Here is a 13,884-nt window from a genome sequence, read left to right as displayed (position 1 = left end):
AAGCCAAAGATTGAGTTAATACTTGTCTTAATTCTTGGTCTGATATTGCCTTGTTTATATCCTTGGTCAGTCTTTGTAGAAAAAAAAAATCAGTAAATGGTTCTTTTGACTCCTGGAAGACCTTCATATATAGCTCAGTTGGTTTCCCTGGTTCTGGAATTTTTCCCAAGCACTTAAAGCTGCTGTATGGCATATGGATAACGTATGCTCATCAAAGATAAATTGTGCATTTATATCAGCAAAGTAGCCCTCACCAAGAATTTGGTCTTGGCCTGGCCTCCCAATGCTAATTCCCTGCCGGGTTCCACCCTCCTGAATGCTTAAGGAAGTTCCTTGTCTGTGTATCCTGAATAATGGGCGTTAACAGCTTAGATGCAAGATTGTAAAACATCAGTAGCGAACTTCTGCCCTCCGGGGTCCTCCCATTGTGCTGTAAGCCTGTATTTAACCTCCTACCCTCTTCAAGAAATGACATTCGACATTTAAAATTAAATATATATATATATAATTGAATGAATACTGCGAATGTAATCTATGAATACCACAAATGTGATTAATATGAGTGGAATTTAAAAAATAAATTAATTAAAAAAAAAGAAATGGTCTGAGCATCTAGAAATGCCCAGTGTGTGTGGGGGAATAAAAAATAAAAATAATAAAGAATTTGGTCTTGGGAGATCTCAAAACCTCTAATCTTACCTTGCTGTTCAAGCCTTAGCTTTTCCAATATAACTGCTGGCTATATTCTAACACAGCAGATAATAACTGATTCCAATCATTAGGTGTGATCCTGTTTGTGGAAGAACACATATTTACCATCTGTTTCACATATGTTGAATGTATACCATAGGGAACTACAGCTCCCTTGATATTCCTTAAATCTCTCATATGAATAGGCTGCCAGATATATTGTACATACCCTTCAGGGTGTTTATCATTGGCTGGCTTTCACAAACAGTGACAGGGTAAACCACAGCACCACCTATTGTTACCTTTGGAAAATCATCTCTAACTCCGTGAGGCACTGGCGATGTTATGACCTCTTTAGCCTTGACCTTCTATTGGTTAGCACCCTTATTACTAGTTCTCACGGACTCCTCCAAAGCTTGAAATCAATTAACTTCAACTTTTTCTAGTCTGTACTTCCTGTACTGTGAATGATTCCAATGACTTCAAGGAATTAAACAGTTTCTTTATGTTCTTTCAAAAGAGCTGATTCCAAAGATTTTATTCTATCAATTAATGATGATCGTTCTTCCTTAGAAATGAAATGATCTGTATGGCCGGGAGGTGGTGGCACACGCCTTTAATCCCAGCATTTGGGAGGCAGAGGCAGGTGGATCTTTGTGAGTTCGAGGCCAGCCTGGGCTACAGAGTAAGACCAAGGAAAGGTGCAAAGCTACACAGAGAAACCCTGTCTCGAGAAAAAAAAAAAAAGAAAAAAAAGAAATGATCTGTATGGCATTAAGATTGCTCTGGAGATTTACTGTTCTGTCCATTAGGTATTCACATTTATTTATTTATTTTTGGTTTTTCGAGGCAGGGTTTCTCTGTGTAGCTTTGCGCCTTTCCTGGAACTCACTTGATAGACCAGGCTGGCCTCTAACTCACAGAGATCCGCCTGCCTCTGCCTCCCGAGTGCTGGGATTAAAGGTGTGCGCCACCACCGCCCGGCGTATTCACATTTATTATCAATGGAATTAAATCTGGTTGTCCAGTTATTATTAGCAGTAAATTAGCAGATTCCAAAGAAAGAATCCTTTTGTTTAAGTTCTCAATACCACTTTGCAAATCTGAATCAGTCCTATTAATGTCTCATTTTTGGTGTTATTAGTAAACCATTTTTTCAATGATATGATATGAATTACTATGCTAATCGCCAATATGGTGAAAACTGTATACATCCCAGGAAGGTCGTATTTGTCTTGTAAAATTTCATCCATAGTTTAAACAAAGAAATGTTGGAAATTCATAAATTTATATTATCCACCATGGCATGAGAATTAAAATTTGTGAAGAAAATTTTTTTTATGTGTTTATTTATTTGTCAGTTTAAGGTACAAAGTTACCTCAGATAAGATCCTCAAGAGATTGTTTGAAGTGCCCAGCTGTTCCAGATGTAATTAACCAGGGTGTAGTGGCATTGTTCAGCCAGGAGGTGTCTGTCGCAGGTGTAGTGCCAAAACAGGTCTGGTGTGAGCTGACTCAGCTCCCTGAACCGGCTCCTGTGAATCAAACACTAACCCAGGCAACTCCTACCTGTCAGTTCCGGGCAGAACTGCTGGGATCACAACAGATGAGGTAATACACCAAACAATGGTGACGGTTGTGCATGGAATGGCGATGACAGTAGTGGCAGTGGCGGCAGTGGAGCCGGGCTGCCAGGTGGCCAGGCTCCGGAGGGTGGCGGCCCAGGGTGTCCTGTCATTGGCAGCAGCTACACCAAATAGTTTTTAGGTGCAGGGTAGGGGGTGGAGCTGTGACCTGATCTGGCCACTACAAGCACATAACTAGAAAGGTACCTAGTGCAGGCACCTTTCTCTCAAATGGCTGAAAGACATTTAAGGAAATGTTCAACATCCTTAGTCATCAGAGAAATGCAAATCTAAATGACTGTGAGATACCACCTTACACCTGTCAGAAAGGCTATGATCAAAACCACTAATGACAGCCTATGTTGGAGAGGATGTGGAGCAAGGGGAACACTCCTCCACTGTTGGTGGGAGTGCAAACTTGTACAACCACTGTGGAAATCTGTATGGTGGTTTCTCAGAAAATTGGCAATCGATCTACCAAACGACCCAGCCATACCACTCTTGGGCATATACCTAAGGAATGCTCAATCATACTACAAAGATACACACTCAACTATGTTCATAGTAGCATTACTCGTAATAGCTAGAACCTGGAAACAACCTAGATGCCTGTCAACTGAAGAATGGATTAAGAAAATGTGGTAAATATACACAATGGAGTACTATTCAGAGAGGAAAACAATGACCATGAAATTTGCAGGCAAATGGATGGAACTAGAAAATATCATCCTGAGTGAGGTAACCCAGACTCAGAAGGACAAACATAGTATGTACTCACTCATAAGTGGATACTAGATATAAAGCAAAGGACAATCAGACTGCAACCCACAGATCCAGGGAGGCTACCTCACAGGTGGGAACCTAGGATGACTGTGGCTTATAGTAAATGTTGGTTTTGCCCAATCACTGGGCAAGCTTTAGTGAAACATTTCACTATTAGGATAAGAATTTGTAACGTATCAAGCTGATGAAAGAATATGCTGGCCATACTTTCAGGAGGGGAGGCTAAAATCTTTTTAGATTCTGGATTAGCCTGTAGAAAAATGTCTGCCATAAATCAGTGAAGGGGAAGATGAATAGGAATCTCACTTACACAACTTAAGAACAACATAGCTCTCTGAACAGATGAAGATAGGTTTCTTCTGTATCCCAGAATCTAATAAATATTTATATGTATAATTCAGCTATTATTTGGCTTAAAAGGGCTTATTGGGAAATATTATTTTTACTATTTTCTACAGAGAAAATATTTTCCAGTTTCTGTGGGAACCCATTTTCAGGTTCCTTGTGGCTTTACCCAGCAGGTCTGCTAGAGAGGATGATTGGACCACGGGCCTGAGTGCAGGTGTGTGAGATGGTCTGGACTTGGCTGTTCTGGGGGGTTGGGGGTGTCTTTTGCTCCACCCCTTGGCGTCTCTATAAATACCCTGGGGCAGAGACAGTCAGGACTTGTTGGAAAAGGTTCCAGGCCCTCTCGAGGCTATCCTTTATTTTCTATCTGTTTATCTCTCCACTCTAAATCCTTCTATCTAATATTTCCTGCTGCTCTCACTCAAGAAAACTCTGGGGAACTGTGGGGTTGGTGGGTAAACGCCCTGCAAGTTTAAAATAACCCTGGACTTTTGAATTATAACCTGTTTTTATGTTTAAAAAAAAAAAAGGTAACCATAGCATTAGAGAGACAAAGGATTGAGAGGAGGAAGTCGGCTTGGGCAATCTACCAACATTACTTCAGAACCAGCCACCACCCAAACAGAATAAACGAAACACCCAACCTCCCCCAGACAGCAGAGGGCAGGCTGGCTGGCCTTCCTAGACCATATCCTTAGCAGGGTTCTCTTCTGTCCTTTCTTCAGTCAGGATTTGCTTTGTAGTACAGCTGGGCTTAATCCATGAGCCTGCCTCAGCCTCGCAAGTGCTGGGCTTAGAGGCATGTGCTACCTCGACAGGCCAGCTTTCCTCCTAACTGCAGTGAATTGTGAAGGAAAAACAGTACTTCCAGGATACAGATTAGCATGGTCATGGTATGTGGTTTGTGTGCTCAAAAAAGTGCCCGCACCTGAGGTCAGCATTTAAAAATAGATACTCACATCTAATAAAAACAAGGCATTGCTTTGTTGTATTTAAATTAAACATACTGAACAATAGCAGTGGTACAGAATATGCTCACGACTGGGGGTGAATGCTACAGGTCTCCCAGATGGACATCATTACTGTGAACACCGGAAGGACCAGAGTCTCTGACATAATCAGAACTGGATAAACCCATTACAATGGGTGTGTTCCAGTGAAGAGTTTGCCAAGTGTCTGCCCAGGTCTATTACAGCTATAGAGCAAATGGGTTGGCATGAATCGTTATGTCCTTAATGTGGACATCATTGAGAGGTCTGTATGTCTTCTCATTTACTGGTAACTTCTCCAGCTCATCCAAAGTCTCCAGACCGTCTATTACCCTGAAAGAGAAACAATGTGGTATGTGAAACTTTTCTCAGCTTGAAATACAAAGTATCTATAGCAATTACAGTCTCCAGAGGAGAGTGCTCCACCTCAGTGTCGCTTTCTCTTCTGATCAGGTGCCTTGGCTGAACGCCCCTCCTGGACACACGTGGCAAAATGGAGTATCAAGGCCAGTCCCATCTACGGAAGTGAAGCGGCCCTGAATTCAGGCGTCTCGGGGCCCACACCTCCCCAGCTCTTTCTCATGACAACTGGGCGACCTCGAGGACATGTACACCTGCTGCTGTGGTTGGGAACTTGAGTGTCCGTCAGAAGTCCATGTGCTGGAGGCGTGGTCACCAGCTCGGGACTACTGTAAGTACTGAAGCCTTGAAGAGAGAGTCTAGGTCCCAGAGAGATGGCCCCTGTGCAAGCGTGAGGATAGGAGTTCAACCCCCTGCACACCCACAATCCCAGAGCTGGCTGGGTGGAGACAGGAGGGTCCCTCAGGCTTTCTGGCTAGCCAGTCTAGCTGCATCAGTGAGCTCCAGAAGTGTGAGAGATTAAGGAAGCCACCTGGTACCACGCTGTGTCCTTCACAGTCATGCTCATGTACATTTGCATCTGCACGCACACACGCATACGTATATTACACACACACAAAGGAAAAAAGAGGCGGGGCATATCTCTTTCCCTCTTTCTTGCTTCTTGGCCATGAAGGGAGAAGTTTTGGTCCACCGCATGCTGCCATGATGTACTGAACAGGCCAAAACACTGGAGCAAATGATCATGGATTGAAATGCCTAAAAACGTGAAACGTGGGTCAATGGCCGGGCGGTGGTGGCGCACGCCTTTAATCCCAGCACTCGGGAGGCAGAGCCAGGTGGATCTCTGTGAGTTAGAGGCCAGCCTGTCTCCAAATCGAGTTCCAGGAAAGGCGCAAAGCTACACAGAGAAACCCTGTCTCGGGGTGGGGTGGGGTGGGGGGTGTGGGGGGTGTGAGACACCCTTTAGTTCTTCCTCCTTTCTTCCTGACACATGCTCTGACAGCTGTGCTACCTGGATAACCATGAGGTGATCGTGAAAGGGAAACCAAGGACAGCTGAAAAGCAAGAGGTGCCTGGACACTGGTGACAGTCATCATGGCAGTCCAGTTTCTTACGTCACGGTTTTCAGATGTGTTGCTTGCTGTTAAATGTTGTTCTTGCTGAAAACACACACACACACACACACACACACACACACACACACACACACACCACTATTAATTTGCAAAACATGCTAAGCCATTCTTAGGTTCCTCTTAAACAAAATAAAGAAAGCGAAGCTCAGATAGTGTCTGCTTCCTCAGGGTCGGAAAGCTGGTGACTGGTGGCCTAAAGCCCAGGTACTTTACAGTCCAACCAGTGTTTCCAGCACTAACTGTGCCACGATCACAGGCAGCATACTGACGTGCCGAACAAAGAGATGACTGGGACACTCACTTTCCAAACACTGTGTATTTCATGTCCAGATGCGGCTGCTTGCCATAGGTGATGAAGAACTGAGATCCATTGGTGTTTGGGCCATTATTAGCCATAGATACAACACCTCTGACGTTGTGCTAAACAAAGACAAACCAAGGCATTAACGGGGCTGTCACCTGCAAATTCCAAAGGCAAACTGAAACATTCTCTGCCTTTTCAGTCTTCAGGGGACCAAGAGATGGTTTAGCCAGCTTTCCTCTCAGTATTAATCCACACGTGAAGACTGTATTATCTTTATCTCTGATAACCTTGACTATCATTTGCTTTTATAATTATCACATCTTCCAATCAATTTCATTTTCACTTTGGAGAAGTAGTCACAAACACTTTTATTTCTATCACCGTGTAACAGAAAGATTCCTTACATTTGTACTAGGGAATAGTGTGCTTGAATGAAGAAATGATCAGGCAACTAAACCCAATCCCCCAAATCTCTTCTTGGATACTGGACTCTAGGCTAGTTTCTTCACCTCTGAAACAAGGGAGCTGGACTAGCTCAGGGGTCAAAACATAGATGCTCACAAGGGTCAAGCAGATCGCACACGGAAAACTGGGCAGAGATGGAGTCTGGTAAAGTCAATAGCGTACCTCTTGCCCATGGATTTTTTTCTTAATGGTGATAGAGAATGCTAGAAAGATCAGTGAATCTTCCTCCTATGGCCAGTCAACCAATTTATTACCTCAGGACTGGATGATCTGAGGAAGGTCTCACCTAACTCTAACATTATCAGTACTCCTAGTTTACAAGGCATGGTAAATGAAAATTGAAAGTACCTTACTGAAATAAATAGAGATCAGTCTGAACTGTGCCATAGAGATACCCAGTCAACAACAACAAAACATATAACTGACCACTGACCGCTCCAGCATTGGCTGTTCATCAGGTGACACTTGCTAGGAAAGCTAGGGAGGTGCATGCAGCTCCATCAAAATAATACATCCTGATCTCAGGTGTGGTGGCACGTGCCTAGAACCTCAGCAAAAGGGGAGCGGAGGTAGGAGGATTTCTAGTTTGGGACCAGCCAGAGCTACACAGTACAAAGACTGCGGTATGCCTTTATGCTACTGGATATGCTAAAATGTTTTCATTTGATAGTTAATGGCATGTGTCTCTGGGAGTATACGTACAAGAGCTCCTCTGGCATATACAGTACGTGAACCTTGAAAGCCCATCCTCAACTTTGATGTGTAGGACAATGGCTTTTTGTTTTTTTACTTTTTTCTTTTTAGATTTATTTATTTATTATTTTTTTATTTATTAAGTATACAGCGTTCTGTCTGCATGTGTCCTTGCTGGCCAGAAGAGGGCACCAGATCTCATTACAGGTGGTTGTGAGCCACCATATGGTTACTGGGAATTGAACTCAGGACTCTTAACCACTGAGCCATCTCTCCAGCCCCGGACAATGGTCTTTTGACAGGGTCTCACGTAGCCGAAGCTAGCCTCAAATTCATTATGTAGCTGAGATTGATTTTAGACTTTTGATCGTCCTGCCCTACCTCTCTGATGCTGGGATGACAGGTGTGCACACCATGCTTTGTTCATGTAGCCCTGGGGATTGAAACCAAAGCTTTCTGCCTGAGAGTCAACCATTCTGTCAACAGAGTTATGTCCCCAGATCAAGAAAAAGATATAGCTTTGCTGGTCAGGACAGGAAATCTTCCAGTCTACATAGCTTAGACTTGGTCTCAAGTTAGTAATCCTCCTGACTCATCTTCAGCATTTGTCTATCAACACATCACCACAACTGGGCACTAGTTGTTTTTAATAAAAAGTATTTACTTAGGCAGGCCTAGTGGCTTCACATCTTTAATCCCAGCACTCAGGAGGCAGAGGCAGGCAGATCTCATTGAGTTCAAGGCCATCCTGGTTTACAAAGCAAGTTCCAGGACAGCCAGAACTGTTACACAGAGAAACCCTGTCTCGAGGAAAAAAAAAAAAGTAACCAGAAACACAGGGATACCTTCAGATATTCACTGTACTCATCCTCAAACTTCTTGCCCCAGATACTGCTGCCTCCCCTTCCAGTGCCTGTAGAACAAGACAAGCAAATCAAAAGAAACGTCTAATTAGTGGGGCGGGGGCTGGGTGGGGGGGGCGGCCCTGGGGGCTGCTTTATACCATATATTTATTTATATATACTGGTGGGGATCTAACCCAGGGCAACACACAACCACGGAACTATAATCCAACCCTAGCAGGACTCTTCAAATGCAAGTGTGTGTGTGTGTGTGTGTGTGTGTGTGTGTGTGTGAGAGAGAGAGAGAGAGAGAGAGAGAGAGAGAGAGAGAGAGAGAGAGAGAGAGTGTTAAAGTTTGAACACAGGACCTGGTGTATGCTACACAAGTGTTCTACCACTGAGTTATATAGCTCCAGCATTCCCATCTTTTTTTTCTTTTTTAATTAATATTTTTTGAGGTAGGGTTTCCTTAAATTATCCTGGTTGACCTTGAACTTACAACCCTCCTGTCTCAGTCTTCCAGGTATCTGAGATGGCAGACCCATACACCATCTGGCCTTTTAGCACTCCCCTCAAATTAACAGTATAGACCAGAAAAATAAAATCCTCCCAACAAGGAGAAAACCCTCTCATTAATACTGCTCAGATTTTACAGCAGTAATAGCACCTTCTAAAAGTGTCTTGCTGCTGGCTGGATCAAACCAAATACATTAATCTCATAATTAATGTATTATGGTACATGGCTGTATTCCCAACACCCATAAGGTAGAGGCAGGAGGATTGAAAGTTCGAGGCCCATCTGGGCTAGGTGACAAAACCCTGTCTCAAAAACCAGAAACAGTGTTAAGAACACTTGCTGAGCTGACCGAGAAGGAGAACAACAACATGCTGAACTGCATGGAGGGAAGGAGGGGGAGCGCCCCTGAGGAGTCAGCCCTACGGAGAACGGAGGAGAGCTGGGAGCAGGGGAGGTGGTCTCCCCAGGGGAGAGTATGCAAAAGGGTTGTCCAGTGCCAAGTGCTCAGCCCTGAAGACGTTCATACAAGTAACAGTGTACAGACTCAACGGGTTATATTTGGGAAGGGATGTCCCCACCGGCAATGGGCTGGGGGCTGGGCCCTCCCACATCAATCACTAATTAAGAAAATGCCCTCCAGGTTTGCCTACAGCTGGATCTCATGGAGGAGGCATTGCCTCAAGTGAGGCTCTCTCCTCTCCGATGACTCTAGCTCAGCGGTTCTCAACCTTCCTCATGCTGCGACCCTTTAATACACTTCCTCATGTTGTGGGGACCCCCAGCTGTAAAATTATTTTCGTGGGTACTTCATAACTAATTTTGCTACTCTTATGAACTGTAATATAAATCTGTTTTCCGATGGTCTTAGGCGACACCTCCTCCCCTCCTGTGAAAAGGAACCTCTGCTTCAGCTTGTGTCTGCTGATGAAAAACTAGCCTGGATAATATGTCCATACAAATACATGCAAATACATACAAATACATGCATGCATGCAGTAACAACCGGTGACAAGAAAGGAGACCAGTGATGAGCACATGGTAGGTTTTGGGGGGCGGGTGTTGATGAAATGGAAAGGAGTAATGTTCTAATTAAAATACAATCTCAAAAAAAAAAAAAAGAACCCTTGCTGTTTTATAGAGGTCCTGGGGTCAGTTCCCAGCATCCACATGGTTGGCTCAAAATCATCTGAAATTCCAGTTTCGGGAGATCTGATACCATCTGCTGGCCTGAGCAGTCACCCGATAGGCATGCAGTGCACTTATATACATCTAGGCAAAATACACACACACACACACACACACACACACACACACACACACACACACACACACAGAGTCACCAGATAGGCATGCAGTGCACTTATATACATCTAGGCAAAGTACTTATATACACACACACACATATATATGTTTTTTGAGACATGGTTTCTCTGTGTAGCTTTGAGCCTTTCCTGGATCTCGCTCTGTAGCCCAGGCTGGCCTCGAACTCACAGAGATCCGCCTGCCTCTGCCTCCCGCGTGCTGGGATTAAAGGTGGGCGCCACCACAGCCCAGCCTAAAAATAAACATATCTTTAAAACAAAACCCCTAAGCTTTTCTGTGATGGTCGAAGTAGCCTTGCTATAAAGACCATGTTTTTCAGTTGTTTTACACATTTTTTTCTTATGACATATCCAACCATCCTAATTTCGGGTAGTGGAAACTCACCTGTGGGATCTCCCGTTTGAACCATGAAACCCTTGATGTTCCTATGAAATACACAGCCGGTGTAGTAATTACTGGCACAAAGAGCCAAGAAATTCTGAAGAGAATAAGAACAGTGACTGAGAAATGGTTTAGGCAGAAACAACCTTCAGCAGATAAAGGTCCAATCCTAGACCCTGAAAACAATATCGCACTATGACTTTTAGGCATTAGCCACTGCCTCTGGGAATAAGACAGTCGGTCTGGAGCAGGTCCTGGGGAGCCCTGCGTGCCCCTGTCCTGCACTCTGCACGACACTGTTCTCTCTTGCAGTCGCCTGGTTTCCTACCCTTGCCTTTCCCAGCTGGAGCAGTAGCTCTCTGAGGGCAGGGAACGATGTCTCTTGCTCATCACTGTACCCTAGACACGGCTGGAAGAGTCTTTTGACAGATAACTGCATGAGTGAAAAATAGTTGACTCTTCCTTTTATCCTTGTCATGTCAACAGGCTAAATATTACAGAACAAGTCTCTCATATCTTAATTACATTTCCTGAAAAAATGAGACAAAAGAGAAAAGACACTGGACACTTTATGGTTACGGGAGAAGCACCTACCTATTTATATTTATTTAGTATGTGTGGTGTGCCTGTGGTATATGTGTTCGTGTTCGTTCGTGTTCGTGTTCCTGTGTGTGTGTGTGTGTATGTGTGTGTGTGTGTGCAGAAGCAAGAGAAGGATGAGTAATCTACCACCCTCAGCCTCTTTCCGTTGAGACAGGGTCTCTCACCAAACCTGGAGCTGGCTGGTGTACCAGACCCTGTAATCCTCTTGTCTTTGTGTCCCCCCCCCTCCCCACAGGTGCGCGTGATCACCAGCACTTTCTGTGAGTTCTGGCGATTTGAACTCCGGTCCTCATGCTGCTGAGTCGCCCCCCAGACCACCCTCCTTTCTCTTATTTTAACTCTGGTGTCAGAGGTGGAGGTTAGACCTCCATGACGGTGAGCTATTCCTGAAGTGGGCTCGCAGAAAGTTTTCTTACTTCCTAGGCTGAATAATTCAATTTCAAAGTGGCTGTCCTGTTATATGAGAGTGTTTCTGTTTGTTTTAAGGACGGGTCTCACTATACAGCTCTGCCGGGCCTGGAACTCACTCTGTAGACCAGGCTAGCCTCAAATTCTGAGATCCACTGGCCTCTGCTTCCCGAGTGCCAAGATTAAAGGCTCGAGCCACCATATTAGTTGATTTTTAATATGCAAACAATGACACTCACCTCACATGCTTTGGGTGTCCTCTCACAGAAGACTTCTATTTTGATATCCCCCACATCCGTATGCAGTGTTACAGACTGAAAAAGGAGAATGTGAGAACAAATGGTATTTTTTTCCAGTAACATAATTTCTGTATTATTTCTGACTGGATATTCAAGATGGCTATCTGATTAAAGATATTAAAGATATTAAAATGACTTGTTAAGTCATTTAGTGGCTCTGACAGATAAGTCACACTAATTTCTCCATGTTTACTTCAATAGCAGGAAAAAAATCTCTAGAAGATTCATATAGATGAAAAGTGGCATCTCTGCTAAATTTTGGATGCAAATATTGTAGTCAAAATAATTATTTTTACTTTGAATTTTTTATGATTAAAAACATATTAAAAACAATGGTTACATTTATTACTCTTTTTTTTTCCTTTTAGAGACAGGGTTTCTCTGTGTAGCCCTAGCTGTTCTGGAACTCACTGTAGACCAGTCTGGCCTGGAACTCACAGAGATCCGCCTGCCTCTGCTTCCCAAATGCTGGGATTAAAGGCGTGTGCCACCACCGCCCGACTTTTATTACTGATTTTAGGTCTCCATATCATTAATATTTAACTGAGAAAATGTTTAAGAAATTGATTTTTCAAAACTATTTCCACCACTTCCTCAGGGCAGTTTAATTTTGAGAAACAGAGTTAAAAAGCAGTTCCTTCATTACTAACAACAAACCAGAAGCTGTCAGCATTTCCCAGTCCTGGTTCGTGGAGCCGGCCACAGGGCTTCCTCACTTGCCTGTGCTTTTCTGGTGTGTGTTGCTTAGTAACTTTATTTGTTTCATATCTTATTTCAGAGACAAACAAAAAAATATTTGGAGGTTTCCCTTTTTATTCATTCATTCATTCATTCATTCATTCATTGAGTCAATCCTTGTGAAGCCAGGGCTGGTCTCACAATACTGTCCCAGCCTCCTGCGTGCCACCACCCCAGTAGGAAAATGCTGTGATGATCATACTTACTTATCCTACTCTGTTCCCTCTACCCTAGTACACACACCACGGAGCTACACACTCAGTACCTTGTCTGACTTCCTAAAAAATATCCATCATTAAAAAAAAAATGGTCTGCAGAGATGCCCTGGCCGTGAAGAGCACTTGTTGCTTTCACAGGAGGACCTGTGCGGTTCCCAGCACCCACACCCACTAGTGGTGGCCCCAGCTCCAGGGAATCCGGTGGGGATAAAACCAAGCCAACAACCACCCACTTAGCAGAATTCTCCAACACTTACCATCCCCCCTCTTGCTGGTTCCAGAAAGGCTTGCAGAGAAAACCTGAAGATGAGTTTCCAATCCAAAAAGAAAGAGGAATTAGTTCGTGCGAACCCAAAATTCCCACCATCCTTGTTCATCTCCACGGTAGATTTACAACGAAAACCTTACACTAGCATCCTCTTAAATAAAAATCCGATCAGTAGTGGCGCGATCCTACCCAACACAGAACCCCACCACCACCGCCACCACCAAACACTGTACTTAGCTCATTTTTCTTCAAGGCTCTTTTTGCAGGCTAGACATAGTCCCACCTTCGGGTCTACTGGTCTAGCGAGGTGCTGGCGCTCCCTTTACCCAGGACGCCCACTGTACTCAAGACGCTTGTACAATAAATGTCACACTTCATAGGTCTTTTTCAAGCCCCAGGTCTTACCAACCTGACAATCGTATTTAAAAGCGCCTTTCCCGCACGCCCCCCCTATTTGCTTTTCCCACAGCAGTGGTCACTAGCTAACAGGACATTCTTGCACCTAAGGTCCCAGAAGCCCGAGAGTTCACCGCGAGGATCCCAAGAAATAAAACGGCGCCCAGGTGGGGTGCAGCAGGCACCGAGTGCGCGAATAAAAGGACAAACCCCGTTACCCGACACTTACACACTTCGCTCAGCACCGCCGCTGCGGAAACCGTAAAGACTTCATCGCAGGCGCCGGCGAGTCTGCAGATTCCAATTTGAGAGTGTTTGCCCCACCGGAAGTGGAGCGCGGACCCCTTTGCAGAGAACACCTACTTCCCCGTCAGTCTCCCCTCTCAGCACACCGACGAGGACTCGGGGGGGGGGGGGGCACCGTGCATGCACCTCACCCCTCGGCCCCACATCTGACAGCGAGAGGGCTTCACAGACAGCCACACTAAGAAACGA

At 44.5% G+C, this 13,884-nt stretch overlaps 1 protein-coding gene across 1 annotated transcript; it reads right to left on the bottom strand.

The window, feature by feature from the left end:
* Positions 1-4,408: 4,408 nt before the first annotated feature.
* Positions 4,409-13,755, bottom strand: Ppil3 (peptidylprolyl isomerase like 3). The gene is made up of 7 exons (XM_006975055.4): positions 13,619-13,755; positions 12,983-13,025; positions 11,710-11,784; positions 10,463-10,556; positions 8,242-8,309; positions 6,236-6,354; positions 4,409-4,768 (listed from the first exon to the last, which is right to left on the bottom strand). Exons 2-7 carry the CDS (start codon positions 12,983-12,985, stop codon positions 4,642-4,644), a joined length of 486 nt encoding a protein of 161 aa, XP_006975117.1. The 5' UTR covers positions 12,986-13,025; positions 13,619-13,755; the 3' UTR covers positions 4,409-4,641.
* Positions 13,756-13,884: the final 129 nt, after the last annotated feature.

The sequence above is a fragment of the Peromyscus maniculatus genome, chromosome 13 (genome assembly GCF_049852395.1).
Source record: "Peromyscus maniculatus bairdii isolate BWxNUB_F1_BW_parent chromosome 13, HU_Pman_BW_mat_3.1, whole genome shotgun sequence".
NCBI classification, from domain to species: Eukaryota; Metazoa; Chordata; class Mammalia; order Rodentia; family Cricetidae; genus Peromyscus; species Peromyscus maniculatus.
This window is presented reverse-complemented; position numbering and strand designations above follow the sequence as displayed.

Bases quoted from the DNA above. Each gene is read 5' to 3' on its own strand.
- Ppil3 (XM_006975055.4), bottom strand. The intron at 8,310-10,462 runs GTGAGTTTCCAC...CTTGTTCTACAG, and splicing joins TCAAACGGGAGATCCCACAG to GCACTGGAAGGGGAGGCAGC. The intron at 6,355-8,241 runs GTATCCCTGTGT...GTCTTTGTTTAG, and splicing joins AGTACAGTGAATATCTGAAG to CACAACGTCAGAGGTGTTGT.